Source organism: Lethenteron reissneri, chromosome 44 (assembly GCF_015708825.2).
Source record: "Lethenteron reissneri isolate LAM-NWPU_2019-01 chromosome 44, ASM1570882v1, whole genome shotgun sequence".
Lineage (NCBI taxonomy): Eukaryota > Metazoa > Chordata > Hyperoartia > Petromyzontiformes > Petromyzontidae > Lethenteron > Lethenteron reissneri.
This window is the reverse complement of record NC_083822.1, coordinates 12,857,581-12,879,657: the sequence shown is the minus strand read 5'-3', so window position 1 is coordinate 12,879,657 and position 22,077 is coordinate 12,857,581. Positions and strand designations below refer to the sequence as shown.

The 22,077-nt window shown below is 51.4% G+C and overlaps 1 protein-coding gene across 3 annotated transcripts in view; it reads left to right on the top strand.

The window, feature by feature from the left end:
- The first annotated feature begins 463 nt into the window (after positions 1–463).
- The window catches only part of LOC133353501 (exocyst complex component 7-like), a 38,991-nt gene continuing 17,377 nt past the window's right edge, over positions 464–22,077 (top strand). Inside the window, exons 1-5 of one of the 3 annotated variants that reach the window (XM_061569792.1) lie at positions 464–557; positions 16,212–16,300; positions 16,727–16,792; positions 18,241–18,425; positions 21,603–21,708. In XM_061569792.1, the coding sequence (XP_061425776.1) occupies positions 16,238–16,300; positions 16,727–16,792; positions 18,241–18,425; positions 21,603–21,708 (420 nt within the window). In that variant the 5' untranslated portion in view covers positions 464–557; positions 16,212–16,237. Of the gene's footprint in view, positions 558–1,352; positions 1,398–16,054; positions 16,301–16,726; positions 16,793–18,240; positions 18,426–21,602; positions 21,709–22,077 lie in introns of those variants that run through there. The other 2 variants (XM_061569793.1, XM_061569791.1) reach the window with 2 other exon arrangements.

The window sequence follows — 22,077 nt, the reverse complement described above, 5'->3', positions numbered from 1 at the left end:
GATATTGGCCACTGGGCCGGGGATTGAATGCTGGAACTCAGGTGGCAGTGCGCTCACCACTCACTGCTCACCAACACCCCACGTAACATGCTGGGCCGCTGGCTCTTCTCTCTCGGCAATCATTCTTCTCGGCCAATCTTTACACAGCCAGCCGAGAGTACGCGGTGCTGTTGAGGCGCTCCGAGCGTCTGCGTCCTCGAGCCGTGGCTGCCAGGTGTGATGATTAGAGGGCCGGGTCCCCTTTTGTTTGTGCTTTCGGCACTGCCGTTTGTTCCAGCGGAGTCCCGTCGCAAGCCCAGACCTGCCCCTGTCGCCTCGCGGATTGTGACGTCGATTCCGCGTGACTCTCTCTTTCTCTCGCTCTCTCTCTCGCTCTCTCTCTCCCCCTCGTCGCTTGCCAGGGCCGCTGCGTCCCCAGGAACGCGCGAATCCCCTGGGCAATGAAGCTGCCCCTTCGTCGCGAAAGGCAGAAAAAAAGCCGCGGCCACGGACAAACAGCGATGAATTAATCGTAAACAAAGAGCATTGTGATGACGACGACGACATAGTGTCATCAGGTAATGTGAAACATGCTTGTAAGATAAAAACTTGTACAATTGCACTGAACCGATTTTAAAGTTCAAACTGCCACTCCACCAATCTGTCTGTGGCCTGATTGTAAATGTTGTGGCTTGGATCTCCAACACACCGGTGTGCTGTACTAGTGACGAATTTCCAAGTTCTGTTTACGTGACAAACTTTACTAATTGGCTGTGTCGTGTGGTAGCGGCTTTAACGACGCATTTATAGTTACGCGATCTAACCCAAAACACCTCGATTGTGGATGCCACTCCATGTTGCTCTCATCTCAAGTCTGCCGGGTGCTCGTCACGTCACACTGACTTCCGTTGGTGACATCTCAAAGATCCATCACCTTGGAGAGAATACATCAATAGCTGCTCTCATTCTGAACGTACTTAAACTAAATGCTTTTAAACTCCCATTCGAATGAAATGTAATTCCCTACAAAAGAAACGGTATTGTATGACGAACACGCTCGTTTGCCCAGGAACGCCTCACTTGTATGTGTGAGTGTAGAACCTTTTTCGCACCGTACATAGTAAACAGTCGTGTTCACCGGAGGTGCGATCAGCAAGGAGTTTTTGTCAGGAGGTCCCTGCCAAGTTTTCTCAGTCGGCGACGCCGCTGCTGCTACGTGTGCCACCCCCAACCGATTCATTTGTTGGTAACTTCTAGCATCGGGATGTTTGACCATTACTGGTTGTAGTGTGTGTGGTTTTCTTCTTATTAAGCTACGGGAGCAAAGCAGCTGAACCCGGAGGAAATCCGTGCAGACCGAGGGGGAGAACATACAAAGTCCTCGCAGAAACGCCACCCAAGTCGGGAATTGAACCCAGGTGCTCCTTGCCGTGACAAACGCCTGTTCGCCCGCATGCAGAGCGACCTCGTGATACCACCTCGCGTGCTCACGTGTGTTTGTCAGCGCGCACACATTCAGATTTGCTCGCAATTGCGGGCAATATAAAGTCGACCGCAAATGTTTAACTGATTCCCCACAATTGAAGTCAGATTAATCAATCGATAATCCCTAGCGCTCATTGTGCGTGATGAGTGCGTGCGTGTGTGCGGCGAGAAGTGTCGTAATGGCCTTTAAGGCCCCCTCCCCCACCTCGAGTCGTCGGTGGGGGGGGGGGGGGCTTGGTGGGTGGGTGGCCACGTGGTGACGCTTGACTCTTGCCCAGTGTGAAACACCACACAAGGAGGCCGGGGGCACATTACCAAGGTGTTTAATTAGCAGCTTGCTCCACCAAACACATCCGACGTATCGTGCCAAACGTGAGACATTTCTTTGTTAACGTGCCCCTCCTCCTTGAAGAGGGCGACAGAGCCGATGGAGCCAGCGGGGGCTGATTGCGCCGAGGGTGCCGCTTAGCACGGGAGGAGGCGTGCACGCAGAGAGCAGAATGGTTATTTATACTGCGGGAGGAATCCGATGAGCTATAAAGCTCTTTTGTCACAGATGTTAGCAGGGGCACGGATTCGTTACAACAACAAACAACGCGAAAAAAACACGACAGGCGTGTGAAGAATAGGAAAGGTCAACAAATCACTTACAAAATAAGTACAAATAAAACTAGTTTTAGTCTTACCAGGTAAAGCGCACTGAGCTGTGGGATGCGTGCTGCGTGGACTGTGCATGCCACGACCCTGTCTGAACGGCATACTCTTTGCCACATACATTAAGTCTCCTGCTTATATAAATAACTTTTAGTAATCACACTTTCCATTATACACATACTGTATTTACATGTACTGTACGTGTTCTTTAATGATGATGACGATGATCATCTAACCCAGCTTAAATATACGCTCCAAGCTTGGTGGTGCTTCATTCTTCGCCTGAGGACGGCTGCTTGCGTTGTGGCCGAAACGTCGTGAGAATTGTTTTATTATGTTTTATTTTTATTATTTTATTACTTCCCTTCTACGTGACTTTACCGAAAGAACCAAGAAGATGAATCCCTGCAGTCACGAAAGCTTTAAATCGAAAGATGATCATCAGGTTAAATATAATGATAAGGAAAAGACAAATGTGTGCATTGATGAAGGAGACATTGATTTATTTTAAAAAAATCCCTATTGGTGCGGTTTTTCAAAGTTAGTCAATCGACAGGTCCGCATTTGGTGGGGTATAATGTGGGTACGGGCAGCTCTTCCAGAATGCCCGTCGCTCGTGCCAGAGTTGACCAAAGAACCCATCAGAGAGCTGCTTTCCAGATGCCTTTAATGGGCGACCCTTCCACCAGCAGTAGCGTGAGGAGGTTATTTGCAGGGCTGAACCTTTAACGTTCTTACAAATGCTCATTCAGACTCTGTCTTCTCGATAGACCTGTTCTCCACCTGAGGACGGCTGCTTGCGTTGTGGCCGAAACGTCGTGAGAATTATTTTATTATGTTTTGTTTTTATTATTTTATTATTTCCATTCTACGTGACTTTACCGAAAAACCAAGAAGATAAATGATCTGCTGTTTCATGGCCCCGTTTTTGCCGCTGTCAACGTGGTGTAAGCCAATCAGATTCAAGGACGATAAACACATCAATTATGAGAGAATGTTTGTCTGCGTGTTCATCACGAGTACTGTGCGTGACCAATGCAGACTTAATTCCTTGCAGAAAGAAATCTATTTGGAGTTTGAACATCTTAACACATCCTGTTCTGTTGCCAGAAAGGGTTAAACTTACTCTTATGTTTATTACACGCTTTTATTAAACTCATTCTGTCTGTTGTTGTTGTTGTCGTATCCTCAAATCTTGTAACTCTATTTTAACCCACTTTTCAATGTGGTATCGACTGCAAACTTGGTATACTTATGGCATACTGATGACAATGCTAAATTCTATTAAAAAAATATTTGTAAACATAATTTTTATATGTTATGTTTCGGCTTGGGTCTAATTGTCCACGCTCAACTGACGTTGGCTGTAAATCACCACAGTCCCTGACGTTATGGCAAGCCTCGGGGCCACTTCCTGGAGTCGTGGAGTTCTGCCATTACTCGTACGGTACATTTCATGGAAGCGTGTTTAAAAAAAGTATTTTTAAATATTACTTATTTCAAATGCTCTGCTGCTTTACTGTCCACGCTCCACTCTGCCAGTAACGACAACAAACAAACAAAAAGCCACTCCCAACACCGCATCGTGTCTGGGTTCACCCCAGAAGCTTCGCCCCTAAATTATGTAGGGTTCACACCCCAAAGTGACCCCTTTGTGTCCCAGTCTCTTGTTGCGCCACTGGACACTCGCACAGCATTGGCGTCTGTCATACCACAGGCTGTCACGGCTTGGCCTCCTCAAGCTAACGACACATAGCCAAGGATATGTTCCTCTCTGTGTGTGTGTGCGTGTGCGCGGTGTTGCCTTTCATGGCTCCGAGACTCAAGTTTAACATTTGGATGATTTTTTAATGCCCTTCCTAAGCACTGAAGATTTAATGACGATAAGATAATCACGTTCGGGTGGGTTAGGGTGGTGATGCTGGAGGGGTCGGGGGGCATGAACATTCAATAACCAGTGAATTTGTATACATGGTAAAAGTCGATTGCTTCACGCTGCATCTGTTTGAAGTCGCGTGCATTCTGCTCGCTGCTGCTGCTGCTGCGGCGGTGGCGGTGGCGGTGGTGGTGGCGGTGGTGGCGGGGGCGACGCGGGCTGATGATCGAGAATGAGTCTGGGCGCAAACACGGCGTGGGTGATTCGTGTGGGTGGGAAAGCTCACACCTCCCGCGGCTACGTGAGATGCGCATTGTGCACGGCTCTCGGTTCAAGTTTCCAACTGTCCATCACGCGCGCAACACACACACACAATACACACACACAACACACACGATATGTCCCGGCACGATATACTTTAAAGTTATTCGCATAAATTGGCTACCACCAGCAAGAGAGCACACACACACACACAGCTCCCCCGTGGAGCCAGCATTGTTTTGTGGATGTCTGGTGAGGTCGCGATTACACACGAGCACCCGGTGTGGCCAGCACCACGCCTCGCCAATTTAGTGCCCCCCGCCGCCGCCGCCCCGTGCTGATGTTTAAAGTCCAGTCAAATTATGCGAGGTCCAGAAGAGCTTCACTTGCCACGTGTTTCACAAACGACGTCCTACTGCTGCTGCTGCGACTTGCTGCTAGTATCCATGGCTGGGTATTGAACCCAGGTGTTTGGGTCTGTGGTGCTGAACACAACACTCGCACACACTTGATTCTATTCCACGCAATGAGTTACTTTGTTTCGATCGAACTTTTCCGAGTGCAATTCGCTGAACGTCAGTGGAAGCATGGCAAATGACATTTATGAAAATGCTACTTTGGCAGTTTGAATTTTCACGAAGCCGAATTTGCATCAGCAATGATAAAGGATGAGGACGGCGATGATGCGGAGGCTCCATCAGGGATTGAGGTTCCACGTTCATCACAACGGCGGCGGTGGTATGCTAATGGCGCTGTTGGCATGATGAGCCGTAACAGTTTGATAAATTGATGTGACAGCTCAAGTATTGGCTTTCCCCAAGCTTTCAGCCTGGAGTTGTCCTATAGGAAGCACGGTGTAATTTTAACCATGATTTATTTATGTGCGAACTAATCCGCCTTTTAACACTTTCCACTCTAGGGGCACCTTACTGTCAAATGTTAACTCGCTCGAGATGTTAACTCCCTCGCCTAGTATACAGGAGGGCGTGGGTCCGATCCCGACGCTGACGCCTGCTCTATATTTGAAGTTTGGATGTCTCTCTCCCTGTGGTCGAGTGGATTTTTCTCCAGGTGCTCCGGTTTTTCCTTCTACATTTAGAATCAATGTGCGTTTCGAATATTTGGCTGCTATAAATGTCCTCGTGATGACAAGCCACTTCGTTGGGCTATCATTCCCGATTGCCAGGTCGCTTCTGAAAAAGAGCGACACAGATCAGTGGGCCTTACCTGGTAAAATAAAAACAATGTTCATAGTCTAAGTTGTATTTGACGGAGTGGCTGTTTGCCAGTAAACTAGAGCCACGTGTGCGTGCAGATCGACAGACTATCACATCGTGAGACCATGAGAGGTGCTGATGGCCTGGGGAAGGCTTCACCTACCAGTGGGTTGATCACGGCTGCCAATGACGATGATTAGTCACGCGATTCTTCTCCGACGTTTCGAGCGCTTATGGTTCATCTCAATTCATCGGAACTGACGAAAGGCGGTTAACTTTAGTGGACATACAGGGGGCCCCTCGTCCCGCTATGTGTTGACAAAAGGGACGTTACGCGTCCACGCGTGCGGCTTTGACCATTTCCGTGAAGGGCTCCACACAGCTCGTGCCATTCGTCGAGGGAGTCCACGATTGGTTTTTGAACCACACCAGATACGAATCGCCTGTTGTTGTGTAATGGGCCGCGCGCGCGGCAAAGAGGAGGAGCGCGCCGAGTGAGGAGCTCTGGAAGGGCACGCGAGGCATCGCCGGGGTTGAGCCGCCCTTCGTGCCCCCTGCCATTCGAAGCGCCAAGCCACGGTGACGTTAAAGACACGGCGACTCTCGCCGCGTGACAGGGCCGTGCTCGTCTTGGGGGGGGGGCATTGGAAAATAAGTGTAGATAACGACGATTGCAAATGTGCCACAATTATGGAGGCGAATCATAAATATGAGATAATAAAGTCGATACAGAAAAAACCCCACAACCTTTTCAGTGCAATGATTGCACGTTAAACGTTTGAGAATCGACCACCTTACGATCCTTCAGATGCATTGTTCGTCAAAAAGCACAGTCAGATGACGGAGTGGTTGAAGGTTTTAAGAAAAGGACATTACAAGTCGTCACAAAAGGACATTTCATTTTAAAATACCGCGACCACTTTGCCAAGTGCCTCCACGCAATGTTTACTCCGGAGAGGAAGAGAGTTACACGGATCACAACGCGAGGTCGTTGTGACTTCTCGGTCGACGTGCCAAGAGAGGAATTGATGAATTATTAGAGTTTGGGGTCACGATTCTATTCAATAACCAATCCTCTGTTGACACATTTGTACTGTCTGGCCTGTATTGTCAGTCTCATCATCAACATCAACATCGTCATCATCAAACATCATCGGCCGTGCTGGATGATTGCCCCCTCAAGTTAGCGCCTGTCTCCGATCTACAATATTCAGGCTGTCTTGTGCTTAATTAGGCGAAAGAAAATATTTGCAAATAATTTAAAGAATCGCTCTTTACAATTTTTTATTTGAAGCGCGTATTGTGAGCGCATCGATCCATTTTAACGAATTGTTCTTTTCACGTTTCCGTGGCAATCTTTTTTGTAAATTACATTTGTGATCACATCCCCAGTGCAGGCGCACGCAGGCGATGTGTGTGCTCAAGTGCGGACAGGAACACACGAGACGCTAGGCCGTGCGCCATGGCTTCCCATTTCAGTGAGCCGGCTTTGGGGTCAGCACCTGAGGTCAACGGTTCCACGTGGTTCCTGGCCTGCATCGTCTCACGCGCGTTGGCAGCAAGGGGTGCGGCCATCGCAGCTATCATGGGGGGGGGGGGGCGGGTCTAGGAACTCCCAATAGTTTTAGTCCAAGGGCTAACAGACACCACTCATCGTTTTGTACAAAAATGACGATATAAATATGCTTTGAGTATGAAAAAATAAGAATAGGTTTTACCCTTTCTGGCAATTAAACATGTCTTCTTCTTGGTTCTTTCGGTAAAGTCACGTAGAATGGAAATAATAAAATAATAAAATAAAACATAATAAAATAATTATTATTATTTCCATTCTACGTGACTTTACCGAAAGAACCAAGAAGATGAATCCCTGCAGTCACGACAGCTTTAAATCGAAAAAAATGAAACATGTGTTAAGATGTTCAAACACCAAATAGAAACCCTGTGTAAGGAATCAAGTACTGCATTAACCATACATGCAGTACTTGTGGTGAACATGCAAATACATATTTTCTAATAATTATGGATGATGCATTGTCTTTGAAACTGATTAGCCTACTCCAGAGACAACCTTCTTTAGAGCCGAATCTCACCAGGAATACTGGCAAAAAGGTCCCATTTTATGTAGTCCGCATCTTTCTCCCTTTAATAAGGTGGCGATTACCTTGTGAATACACAGTGGGTGCACGAACAGTAGGCTCGGCACTGATGTATGTGTGTTGAACTTCTTTCGCACCGTACGTAGCCAACCGTGCCGAATTGGAGATGCGGCTGATGGGTGTAAATACATGTTTGTGGTGATGACACAAACTCTTGGCTTACAATATATATTTAAATAAAACTGGACTCTCACTCCTGGCGCAGTATATATAAAACTCTTGTGATCCCTGGAGAAAAACTTGAGCCCGTGACGAGCGGGGCACCGCCAACTTCCAGAGAGGCGCGCCGCTGTCTGGCGTAGCCCAGCGTGACCAGCACCCAGCACCACTGTCTTCTGTGCATGCGGGGAAAATAACAAAGGCAACTGCTGCCAGCTCACATCCCGTGCACTGAATGCCATCCAGCAATCCCCCACGCCTTCACAGCCCTGGCAATAGTAAAATAAGTTGATACCGCAGTGGGCTTTGCCTGGCAGGACGGGGATGGTTTAGTTTTGTGTTTGGGTGATTTGTTTATCTTTCTTGTACTTACACTACTGTCGTGTTTGTGTAACTGTTTGTTGTTGTAACGATCTTACCTGGACATCTGTGAAAAAAAGCCTTCATAGCTCATCGGAGCCCTCCAGTAATACATAAATATTCCCATTCTGATCATGTTGTAAATGCAGGGGTTCCTAAATCCATCGTTTTTTTAAATTTCACTCTCTTGTAACACGTAGACGCCTATTCAGGGACTCTACAAACATCGCCAGCGTGGGCCCTCTCCTGCGTGTGCCTTCTTTTGTGCGGCGGTGGCGGATCTGGGGCGAGTGCAGGCAGCGTCACGTCGTCATCGTCGTTGAGCAAGAGCACGGAACGCGCCTAAAGCTGCCCCCTCTTTTGAAATCTGTGGATGGGCAGCGTGTCCAGACCAAAGCCAGACACCTTGAAGACCACATTTTCATTTGCTAGGACAAACAGGGGCCCATTCCTCGCCGTGTGATTTCGGCAAACAACCATTTCCTCCGCCCCAGCGTCCCTCCTCTGTGTTGGCAGGGCTGTTGTTTAAAATTGAAAGCCCCCTCCATTGAGAGTGATGAGCCCACGTGTGCTTCCACCTGGTGACCTCTCCCTTTCAGGGAGATATTAAATGAGGAAGTACTCGCCAGAGTGCAACATTGCGACGTTATTGACACAGACAAATCCAAACCAAATTGGAATCATTTGTGACCACCACCCAAGGCTCTCTGAACGCGTTCACAATAATATGGCCACTGACAAAAGCGTTGCTTTTCCAAACACGTGAACACAAAACACGACAGCTCGTGAAGAATAACATGACACGGTGTTCGTGCGTGAAGCACACAGCGAGTTATTGGCGAGTGTGTGTGTGTGTTTTAATGGTGTGACTGGTAATAAGGGAAGCGTGACATGCTGCTTTTATATGAAATAATATTAATTAATATCGAACATTTTATGATCTGTGCACTTCCCACTCAAATTTACCTCCCACTGAAATGTCTTCAGAAATGCTTGCAACATGCTTCTACGCCGGTCACTTTAACGGGGTTTCTGTGGGAGGCGAGTGGTGCTTTAGTGGAGTATTTCTTGTTCTGTAAAGAGTGAATTGGTCGGGGCACACAGGCGCATTCACATCGCGCGGTGTGCGACCCAACTGACCGAGCCGGCGGTGTGTCAGCGACGTATTGTCTGACGGTGGCGGGGGCCAAACACCAACAAATCAGTGCCGCTGAAAGTAAAAGCCGTCTACGGAAGTTAATAAATAAATAAATACTTCGCCACGTAGAGATGTTCATTGCCCCCCCCCCCCCCCCCTCGTGTGCGGTGTTTTTTTTGGGAACGCGTCCCGGGCCTTGGATCGCTCTTTCACGAAGATATTCGATCTCGAGTGAGTGTAACTGGAGCCCGTCTTCCTCAAATTGAGCTTCAGGTGAAGGTGCCGTGGTTCCGAGCGTGCTTTGCATGACCCAGCCGTCAACTTTCGCGGGGGGGGGGGGGGGGGGGGGGGCTTCATGGCTGTACTACATAGAAGGGCATCATTTTGGTTGTTACGACGCAAAGCCCCCTCTGTCGTATCGCCGCTGGGTGATGGGATCCCCAACACTCTGTCGGTCACGTGGGTTGTTGTCTGACCTTTGCCTGACCGTGCTGGTCAGTGGGGTCGGCGGAGGAAGGGGGGGGGGGGTCCAGGACCGGTTCAGATGTCACGAGAATCAAACGTAGGAGGCATGCGAGCGATACAAACACCGTGGACACGACACTGGCTAAAATCGAGCGGTAGGAATGTAACCCTGTACACGGAGAGATATCTGTTGAGTCGAGAAATCACTCGCCGCTGGTGTTGACCGTGGACAGGAATGTAACGCGGGTGGCCAGCTTGGTAGGACAGTGCACCATGCGCTGCTGCTGCTGCTCCCCATAATGTGATACTTTGCATGTAGATTGCTAGTGATTTTAAGGCTTTATTTATTATTTTATTCCCCCCCCCCCTAAAGATAGTCCGGGAGTTAAAAATAAAAATAATAATAAGAGTGTGCGTGTGAATGCCGGTTCTTTTGATCAGGGAGCAGAAGCTGGTCGCGTTATTGAGTTGTAATGTTTGTAGAATGGAGCGCTCCAATGAAGTGCACACGGGTCACAGAGGTCACGAGCTAAACATTAAAGGGGCGCTGCTCTTCCATGCTGCCCACGCCGGCTCCGTCCCTCGTGCGGCGGAGAGAGGCACGCGCAGCAGCAGCAGCAGCGACGGCACCCACGAACGCCGATGCCACCGTGTGGTGGTTGTGAATTTTTGATTTTCTTCCCAAACACTGCCGTTACGAGTCAGCCCGTGGAGCCAGGAGCGTTTGTCGGTATCACCTCGGGTGTCAAATGCTCCTCTTGTCCACAATGACAATACATTCTTACACGAACTCTTCCTATTTGTCTTCGCGTTCCCTCGATGTGTCACATCACGTGCGTTCCCTTTCTTCCAAACGACGATACTCTTCCATCAAACATCGCAAATATGCGGCACCTTTCTCTTAACAGCATGTTCCTCTCACCAGACGCTACCACCTGAACCTCGCTGTCGTATCGATTTGTGATGGAGAGACAAGTTCAAGTTTCATTTGTTAGGTATAGCCCTGTGAGCAATTCGGCTCTTGAATCGGGTGCAACCGCAACAAACAGAAAACTAAAACATGAACAAGAAAACATCTTAAAGTGACTATGTGACTAAGTGCAAACAGAATATCCAAGAAAAGACAGCAAAATATTGCACAAAAGCACTGTACACCAACAATGTGTGCAAAAATTCCAGTGGGATGCAAGTCAAACAACAACAACAACCACAAGACAACTTAGATTAAGGCCATCAGTCTAACTCTGTACTACAACAAACAAACATGGCCAAACCAAAAAAACTTTTCTAAAATCACCAAAATAAAGCCATAAAAGCAATGAAAGAGTGATCATAGGAACTGTGACCGAATTTTCACAATAAACAACATGTACTACCAAACTCTGCAGCCATAGCTGGCTGCACGAGTCATAAAGGGCGATTGAAGAAAATCAATGTGAGCAATTGCCACCCTCGGGGAGTGCCGACGAGCTGTTTGTGTGCCAGCGGCTCAAGATTCGCCCACATGTGCAACGAATTTCAGAGGAAATGTTGCCGCTCCAGTAATCCGTGTGAGAGGCAGCGTCCCAGAACTCGCGCTGTGCACCGCTGCGTGGCCCGGGCTTTCCCATGATGAAATGTGTTTACCCTGGAACTAAGCGAGGCTCTTTTTATTTTTAATTACGACTCACGGTACCACCACCACCGCTGCTGCTGCTGCTGCTACGATTGCGCTCGGCCAGCAACAAGGGGGTCGTAGTGCCCTCCACACCGGCCAGTCACTCACAGCGAGGTGTGGTGGGACCGGGCAGGTGTGGTGGGACCGGCAGGTGTGGTGGGGCCGGGCAGGTGTGGTGGTGCCGAGCAGGTGTGGTGGGACCGGGCAGGTGTGGTGGGACCGGGCAGGTGTGGTGGGGCCGGAAGGTGTGGTGGGGCCGGCAGGATGTGGTGGGACCGGGCAGGTGTGGTGGGGCCGGAAGGTGTGGTGGGGCCGGCAGGTGTGGTGGGACCGGGCAGGAGTGGTGGGACCGGGCAGGTGTGGTGGGGCCGGAAGGTGTGGTGGGGCCGACAGGTGTGGTGGGACCGGGCAGGTGTGGTGGGGCCGGAAGGTGTGGTGGGACCGGCAGGTGTGGTGGGGCCGGCAGGTGTTGTGAGGCCGGCAGGTGTGGTGGGACCGGCAGGTGTGGTGGGCTCGGCAGGTGTGGTGGGGCTGGCAGGTGTGGTGGGGCCGGAAGGTGTGGTGGGCTCGGCAGGTGTGGTGGGCTCGGCAGGTGTGGTGGGGCCGGGCAGGTGTGGTGGGCTCGGCAGGTGTGGTGGGCTCGGCAGGTGTGGTGGGGCTGGCAGGTGTGGTGGGGCCGGAAGGTGTGGTGGGCTCGGCAGGTGTGGTGGGGCTGGCAGGTGTGGTGGGGCCGGAAGGTGTGGTGGGCTCGGCAGGTGTGGTGGGGCCGGGCAGGTGTGGTGGGGTCGGCAGGTGTGGTGGGACTGGCAGGTGTGGTGGGACCGGCAGGTGTGGTGGGACGCGGCAGGTGTGGTGGGGCCGAAAGGTGTGGTGGGGCCGGGCAGGTGTGGTGGGGTCGGCAGGTGTGGTGGGACTGGCAGGTGTGGTGGGACTGGCAGGTGTGGTGGGACACGGCAGGTGTGGTGGGACCGGCAGGTGTGGTGGGACGCGGCAGGTGTGGTGGGACTGGCAGGTGTGGTGGGACTGGCAGGTGTGGTGGGACGCGGCAGGTGTGGTGGGGCCGAAAGGTGTGGTGGGGCCGGGCAGGTGTGGTGGGACTGGCAGGTGTGGTGGGACTGGCAGGTGTGGTGGGACACGGCAGGTGTGGTGGGACCGGCAGGTGTGGTGGGACGCGGCAGGTGTGGTGGGACTGGCAGGTGTGGTGGGACTGGCAGGTGTGGTGGGACGCGGCAGGTGTGGGGGGACTGGCAGGTGTGGTGGAACCGGGCAGGTGTGGTGGGACTGGCAGGTGTGGTGGGACTGGCAGGTGTGGTGGAACCGGGCAGGGGTGGTGGGACCGAGCAGGTGTGGTGGGGCCGAAAGGTGTGATGGGGCCGAGCAGGTGTGGTGGGGTCGGCAGGTGTGGTGGGACACGGCAGGTGTGGTGGAACCGAGCAGGTGTGGTGGGACTGCAAGGTGTGGTGGGACTGGCAGGTGTGGTGGAACCAGGCAGGTGTGGTGGGACCGGGCAGGTGTGGTGGGACTGGCAGGTGTGGTGGGACACGGCAGGTGTGGTGGAACCGGGCAGGTGTGGTGGGGCCGGGAGGTGTGGTGGGACCGGCAGGTGTGGTGGGACACGGCAGGTGTGGTGGGACCGGCAGGTGTGGTGGGGCCGGGAGGTGTGGTGGGACACGGCAGGTGTGGTGGAACCGGGCAGGTGTGGTGGGATGCGGCAGGTGTGGTGGGACCGGGCAGGTGTGGTGGGACCGGGCAGGTGTGGTGGGACCGGCAGGTGTGGTGGGACACGGCAGGTGTGGTGGGACCGGCAGGTGTGGTGGGGCCGGGAGGTGTGGTGGGACACGGCAGGTGTGGTGGGACCGGGCAGGTGTGGTGGGACACGGCAGGTGTGGTGGAACCGGGCAGGTGTGGTGGACCGGGCAGGTGTGGTGGGACCGGCAGGTGTGGTGGGACACGGCAGGTGTGGTGGGACCGGCAGGTGTGGTGGGGCCGGGAGGTGTGGTGGGACACGGCAGGTGTGGTGGGACCGGGCAGGTGTGGTGGGACACGGCAGGTGTGGTGGAACCGGGCAGGTGTGGTGGGACCGGGCAGGTGTGGTGGGACCGGCAGGTGTGGTGGGACACAGCAGGTGTGGTGGGACCGGCAGGTGTGGTGGGGCCGGGAGGTGTGGTGGGACACGGCAGGTGTGGTGGGACCGGGCAGGTGTGGTGGGATGCGGCAGGTGTGGTGGGACCGGGCAGGTGTGGTGGGACCGGGCAGGTGTGGTGGGATGCGGCAGGTGTGGTGGGACCGGGCAGGTGTGGTGGGACCGGGCAGGTGTGGTGGGACCGGGCAGGTGTGGTGGGATGCGGCAGGTGTGGTGGGACCGGGCAGGTGTGGTGGGACCGGGCAGGTGTGGTGGGATGCGGCAGGTGTGGTGGGACCGGCAGGTGTGGTGGGACCGGGTAGTTTGGTACTTCGAGTCACCACACGGCGCCTTGACGTGACTCATAGCGGGAGGGCGGCAAGGCCGCGGTGTTCTATTTTAGTTATTTTAACATAATTATTACAAAGCAGTAACAAATATTGTTATTCCGTGGTGACTCAAAATACGTTTGAATTATAAGATTTTCTAAGTGTTAATTGTCGCAAACATTCTGGCCCATGTCTTAAATGTTAATTTCATATAATGGTAGATTTTTTCTGGATTATAGTGCCACATTAATGTTGTAGTCACACTTAGCCTTCATAGGTGCTACTCGCTAACATCACTTGCTCATGCAGTCTTCAAAGGCTATGCAGAGGATATTTGTCCGTATTGTAGCCCTGTGATCCGTTTTTTTACGGTGTACCGTGCATTGTTCCGCATTAAGCCCGACGCTTCGCTCCGCACGCTGGAAGCTTCTGCAATTGTTCAGAAGAAGTTCCCAGCGTGTGAAGTGAAACGTCAACACGTGATGCTGAACAGCGCTTCGGTCCAATCCGAAGTCACATCGGAAAACCTCCTCGCCATACGGTGCCCAGAGTCCAATATATCTCAGTCTTCAATAATACATATGTTTTACTATTTCGTAACATCTAGCCTTTCCCGTGCCCTTCCTTTAAAAATAGCGAAATAAAACCGCAAGACCCAAGCTGAACACAGGTGCATCTTTACTGTGGAGTCCACGGGAAGAGCGAGCATGGGACAGGGCGAGGTTCTAGGGCCAGACAGAGAAGGCAGAAGCGAGACGGGATGCAGAGGTCACTGCAAAGAGGTGGACATTTTTAGCTGTCGCGCAAGTCAGAAATTGTAATTGTTTTAATAAGTATGATTGATCGAATTTTATTTTATGATATATAAAAAAAATTGGCATTGAGTTTACAGCTTTGGTGATGAGCCATGAACAATTTGGGTCACTGAGCCGCAGGCATGCGACAGTTCTGGCTTCGTAGATTCACGTCGACGATTGCGGGCTACAGCTCTCGATACCGAGGAGCGACCACAATCAAAAAAAGAATAATAAAATACAAGACCACCCTTACTCCGAACTACATGCGATATCCAGACCACTACTCTTTGGCAAGGCTACTTTAACGGTAGATTGTTTTTGTTAAGGTATTTAAGGTTCGTCACCACTTGAAAATACACCAATCCCACTGATTGTTTTTTCAGAACAAGGGAGCTCTAGATAACCCCTCCAGATGGTGATTTGGCCTACTCTTCGATGTGCGCCACACATATTGGAAGAGGTGGCAGTACCTATACTGGAGGAATGCAGAACACGCAGGCCAGCCACCAGCATCTAAAATAATTCGGCAAATTACAATTTTCATCGAATAAGGCCGGCCAGACAGCCTTTATTGTATTCATATTTTTTGTGCGGCAATTACACGAAGAAAGCATCCAGTGTGCAATGAGTGATTCCATTGCAATTATTAGTGTCTCACTTGAGTCGGCACATGCTGGCACCGGGGTCGGGACAGAATATTTGTTGGGAAGGCCAAGTAATTGATGTAATTTAGCTATCCAGGACAGCTACATTGAGTCTCGGGATACTTTTGCTTGTGGGAGGTGACCAGAACACCCGGAAAAAAATTGACTAAGCGAGAAAGAGAATGTTCAACAGTAAACTATAAAACATTTTTTTTTTAAGAAAAGCTCACTAAGCTATATGGCTTGTTTTCAGAAGTGACCTGGCCACAAAATGATAGCTCGACAAAGTGGCTTATCACGTGTACATTTACAGTAGCCAACTACTCTAAACGCGTGATGTTGATTCTAAATGTGGAGGGAAAACCCGGAGGGCTTCCAGAGTAAAACCCACACGGCCGGGGGGAGAGCCAACACGCGAACTCCATAAATATACAGCAGCAGCAGTAGTAGGCGTCAGTGTCGGGATCCAACCCACGACCTCCTGCTCACCAGGCGAGGTAGTTAACATTTCCTAGCCGCTGTGATGATGCTGAGAGAGAGAGACACGCAAACTCCAAATATACAGCAGCAGCAGCAGGCGTCAGTGTCGGGATCCAACCCACGACCTTCTCCACACCAGGCGAGGTAGTTAACATCTCCTAGCCACCGTGGCACCATGTAACATTTGGTGTCAATTTGGGTAAAACTGCGAATGTTACACACGAGGCGCCACAGAGATAGGGCATCTCGGATGCACGCGAGACACAGACCACGTGACTGATGTCTCGTGGGCCACGTTAAGCGAAGTGACATTGTAAAAAACTGTGCAGACTCACTCAGCTCTTGTAGTTAATGACAAATCCGGGGGGTTATGCATTAATTGTGTGTTCTCTTACCTTTGCGCTAAGAATCGGGGTAACGCACACACAGAGTGTTTAACATCACAGGTGTGCAAGATGGACCACGGGACCAGCACGTTGCGGAGAAGAATGGTCGACATCGACGGGGGAATTGAGAAGGTATCCGATTCTGTCGACCTTGCGTTGACGCTGTGCTGTGATATCTCCTCCTGTTGCCAAAGCTGGACGGTGCTTCTATAAAAGTATTTTTAATTTTAGCAGGTAAGGCTCTACTGAGCTATACAGCATAGCTATTTTTCAGAAGCGACCTGGCCACAGATGATAGCTCAACGAAGCGGCTTATCACGTGAAAATGTACAGCGGCCAAATTCTCTAAACGCGTGTTTCTGAATGTGGAGGGAAAACCCGGAAGACCAAGAGAAAAATCCACGCGACCACGGAGAGAGAGACACGCAAACAGGCGCCAGGGTCGGTATCGAACCCACGACCTCCCGTACAGCAGGCGATGTAGTTCACATCTCCGAGTCACCGTGACGCCTCACTGGCACAGGACCTTGGTGACTGTTTGGACTTGTGTCTGCGCAGGACGAGAGCGAACTGGAGTGGTTGTTGGAAAACTTGAGAAAGAATGACCAGCTCACCGACCACATGGTAAGTGAATGTGATTGAATCCGTTTAAAAAATATAGATATATCTGAATATAAATCGCTATTTAGAGAATCAAATGACAAAACTGTAAATACACCCCGTACGAAACAACAGTGTCTATCTCTCCATCTGTGCCGCGTCCTTTCTCAAAGCCGACGGCGATCGTGACCTTCAGTTAGCTCGGGCCCTGATATTTACTCAGCAACTGTGCATCAGATCCCCCCCAGTTGCATGCAATTGCTCAAACTGATGACGAATTTAATTCACTGCCCTCCCCGGCTGCTTGTGCTGCCTGTAAAGTTCGAAGTCAAATCCACATTGACATGCAGTCTCTTGTGTCAGTCTCCCGTTTTCTCATTGCATGTCCAAGAAAGCCAACTTCCCTCTCTCCAATTATTACCATCAATCTTCTTGTCGTGCCTGCTATCCATAACACATTCATGCTACTCATCTTGTCTGCCCGTGACATTTTTAACATCCTTATATAATGTATGATATATAGCTCTAATTTTTGTTGTTAAGTATACACGTTCATTAAAATGCCATTCAATAAATCCTGTAACAGTCTGTCTGGAGTCCCTGCATGGGAGGGGGAGGATGGGGTGGGGGGCAGTGAGAGCGATCACTCTGCGCTCTGATGGCCACCTACAGCACCTCGCAAACCCTCGTGTCGCCCATTCAAACACGACCATTCATGCTCAACGCACGCTCAGCGTCTACCATTCAACGGCGGGTGATTGGGTTATAGGCAAATGCATCTTCCCCGAGCTCGTGGTGTGAGACGACAGATCGACACACACACACACGCCCCGCTTCCCTCTGCGTGTGTGCGGCCGCAAATCGGCATTACCCGCGTTATCTGTTTGCCTGTGACGATTGGCCGCATGACACAATCTGTGACTATTGCCACATGCCACGACCTACACCGAACGCACGCCTGTTGCCAGAGGAGTTCTGATGCTTAGTACAGTACCGGATGGTGTGTACACATTGCGGACAATCGTGACCCATTTGTGTATTCAGACAGGCATTTGGCGTGCCTGCAAGCGAGTGTGGGGGTATTCTCACGTGACATGCAAGAGCGACTGGAGGTATTTGGACTCACAAGATCCCAGGCAGGAGTTGCGTCTCGACTCCACTCGGCTCTGTAATGATATTCATGTCACTTTGCCACGTGTGGCCAATTACAATAATGCCCCCCGCCAACCACCGCCCCCATAAGTGGTTGTACAGCATCGCGTTCGATGACCGTATTTTAACTCCATTGGCCACAGCTTGCAGATCGATGAGATTGCTATAAATGAGGTCCACACGGCTGGCCCCCGGCGAGCGAGGACTGACCCGCACCGCACACGGGGCGCTTGTTTTTGTATTCCAAACGTGCCACCTTCGACTGCGGGTGCACGACGATTAGCCCCGGACCTTCCCGTGACCTTCCGTGACCTTCGCAGGTGAACGTTGTGGAGTCGTTCGAGAGGCGCCTGTTGAAGCTGGAGAACGCCATCATGCCCGTCTACCGGGAGACAGAGGCGCTGAAGCAGCTCCAGAAAGCGACCGAGATGACCCTGTCCTCCATCGACCACATAATCGCACACTACCACGTGGCCAGCGAGACCCAGCAATTCATTAAGGAGGGGTATGCCATCCGATAATTTGCGCGTCCAATTTTCTGCCTCCCCTCCTCCCCCCCCGAGTGAAAATTACTTTAATGGGCCACGTTCTTGTGGCGCGCGTGTGCTTGTGTCAGGGTGGCCTTGTTCTTTGTTGTTGTTGTTGTCGGTGCGGGCTCCAGTTACGGGAGCCCAATGTACCCAGGGCGACATCGTTTGCCATGCGAGAGAGAAAGTTTTGCGACTCTAGGCTAGGAATGCGTCACACGTCCGTGGCCGGGCTGTGGAATTGTTGGGCGCGACAGCGAGTCGCCCCGCAGGTGATAGAGCCTCCCGGTAGGGGAGAGAGTGCGTGGCTTTCGCGACTAAATGCGGCGAGGAATATATAATTTCGTTTTTGAACGCACACAGCAAACGGGCAAGGGGAGCTTAAATGCCGCCAACAAAAAATTTTAGCGAGGCCACTTAAACTGGAGCCCCATTAGGAGTTGCGGGTATATGCGTGCTGCGTGTTAACAAGGCAGGAGTTGCTTTGTTATTTATTGAATTGTAACATGACAGTTATTATTATTATTGTGAGGCTGGACGGAAACCCATCGCTTTACGCTGCAGTCTCAAAATAATTGTTATGATCTCCATTTATTTCCCCTTTGTGATATTATAAGACGATCGGAGATGCACAAGCGAACCCGCCAGCTGTCGCATTGGAAGTGCCCAGACTGCACGTCCACGAGTAGCGCTCCCCTAACAACCGCGTCGACAGCACGAACGCTGCACTTTGCTCTGCCGTGTGAACTTGAGACGCCTAAGCGGCAGCGCGTCCCTGCCACTCACCGTCCGGTGGCAACCCCTCAAACGCGATACGGAGCCCCGCACTGACAAAGGGGCCACGTGGAGCTGCGTGCTGCTCAGCTCGATACAGCAACACTCCCCATTTACGTCTTCCGCCCCCCACCCCCTTTACGTCGTTACGCAAATACGTCGTCGCATCAAACCCACACCCACGTCGCTGACGGTATCGTCTGTCCTTTCTCGTTATCCGTCGCCTCTCAGTCTTTGTCTCCACTACCACCATCACCACCACCACCACCCACTACCACAACCACCACCCACTACCACCACCACCAACCACTACCACCACCACCACCCACTACCACCACCACCACCCACTACCACCACCACCTACTACCACCACCCACCACCACCCACTACCACCCACTACCACCACCCACTTCCACCACCACCCACCACCACCCACTTCCACCACCACCCACCACCACCCACTACCACCACCCACCACCACCACCCACTACCACCACCACCCACCACCACCTACTACCACCCTGTAAACCGCTTTGATTGACGTCGTTTTGTTATTCGTCGTCGCACCTTCCAGGAACGCATCCCCCCCTGACGTGAACCGGGGTGTCGCTTGGCGATGCTGGTGTACAGCATCGCCATCGTGCCGATGACACGTTCCTCTTCTCGCCCTTTGAGATATTCAACCGTGGGGGGCATCACCGTGGGGGGCATCACTGTGGGGGGCGTCACCATTGGGGGGCATCACCGTGGGGGGCATCACCATTGGGGGGCATCACCGTGGGGGGCATCACAATTGGGGAGCATCACCATTGGGGGGCATCACCGTGGGGGGCATCACCGTGGGGGGCATCACCATTGGGGGGCATCACAATTGGGGGGCATCACAATTGGGGGGCATCACCGTGGGGGGCATCACCGTGGGGGGCATCACCATTGGGGGGCATCACCGTGGGGGGCATCACCGTGGGGGCATCACCATTGGGGGGCATCACAATTGGGGGCACACAATTGGGGGCATCACCGTGGGGGGCATCACCGTGGGGGCATCACTATTGGGGGGCATCACCGTGGGGGGCATCGCCGTGGGGGGCATCACCGTGGGGGGCATCACCGTGGGGGGCATCGCCGTGGGGGGCATCACCGTGGGGGGCATCACCGTGGGGGGCATCACCGTGGGGGGCATCACCATTGGGGGGCTTCACCATTGGGGGGCTTCACCATTGGGGGGCATCACCGTGGGGGCATCACTGTGGGGGGCATCACCGTTTCCTTCGCCGATATCTCCTCGTGGTGGTCTCTCAACTTCGCTCGACTCGTCACCACGTGACATCTGATCGTGGTCGCTTCCATCTCCAGACAGTGGTCGATGTTTGACGTCCGGTCAGATCGCGGTCCCCCCATCGCCATACATCCCTCCTGGCAGGTCACGTGTCCGATATATAGCAGCTTCCTGTACTTAAACTATAAACTAAACTTTTTGTTAAAATGTTACCAGGTAAGGCCCGCTGGGCTGTTAGTTATTCTTTAAGAAGAAACCTGGTCACAAATGATAGCCCTATGAAGTGTCTGTATGTAGAGATTTTTTCGCACCGTACGTAGCCAACCGTGTTAATCAGAGGTGCCTTTCACGGGGAGATTTACAGCAGTCAAATACTCGAAGCGCATGTTTCTAAATATGGAGGGAAAACCGGAGGACCCCGAGAAAAATCCACGCGATCACGGGGAGAGAAACACGCAAACTCCAAATATACAACAGGCGTCAAGAGTCGGGATCGAACCCACCACCTCCTGTTATACCAGGCGAGGTAGTTAACATCCATTGGGGAGGGCCTCACTTTCAGTTCATACAATTCCAGTGAGATGACAAAAGCAGTATAGAGAAGCGATAAAGCTGGTGTCCCATAAGATCAATGTGGACAACATAGTCGCAGTGAGATGAGAGGAGAGGGTTGCAGACAAGACAGAGATGAGAGGGATCCATTGGCTTGTAATGTTTGTGAGTTTTTTCACATTTGAGCCGATTTCGATTTAAAGCTTCTTTCGTGACTGCAGAAATTCATCTTCTTGGTTCTTTCGGTAAAGTCACGTCGAATGGAAATAATAAAAGAATAAAAGTAATGATTTATCATTTTATTATTTCCATTCGCGGCTCGTAGAATGGAAATAATAAAATAATATGAATAATTTTATTATTATTTCCATTCTACGTGACTTTACCGAAAGAACCAAGAAGATTTGAGCCCATGTTTGCTTCGCCGGCACTGTCGCGTGATCGCGGCCTGTCACCGTCGAGCTCACGAAGCTCGAAGCGTGCGAGACGGACGCGCCGTGAGACACGCCGTGAGACACGCCGTGAGACGCGGGCACGTGACCCCTGGCAGAGCCGCCGCCCGCCTGGAGGAGTTCCTGGCCGTGCTGGAGCGGCTCCATGGAGCCGCGCGGTTCTTCTCCGTCAGTCACCCCGGCAGCGTGGAGCTCAGCCAAGTGGTGAGACGCGCTTCGCGGATCGCGGCGCCATCATGAATCTATGTATTTATATATAGAAGCAACATTTTATTGAGAAAAAACTAAAAATACGCACACTTTATGTATTTATATGTGAAATGTATTTATATGAATCTTATTCTCAATAATATATGTTTATATATTATTGAGAATTTATAATGTATATACATATAAAGTAGAAAATATAGAATATATTTACATCGTTATATATTTAATACATATGAATACATTGGCGTCAACAGAGTTGATGTAGATACACGCGAATTGACCGTGTTGGTTTCAACACATCTAACTTTACAACGCCGTAAATGTTTCACGTCTTTTTTAAATGGCAGCACACGGGATTGCGAC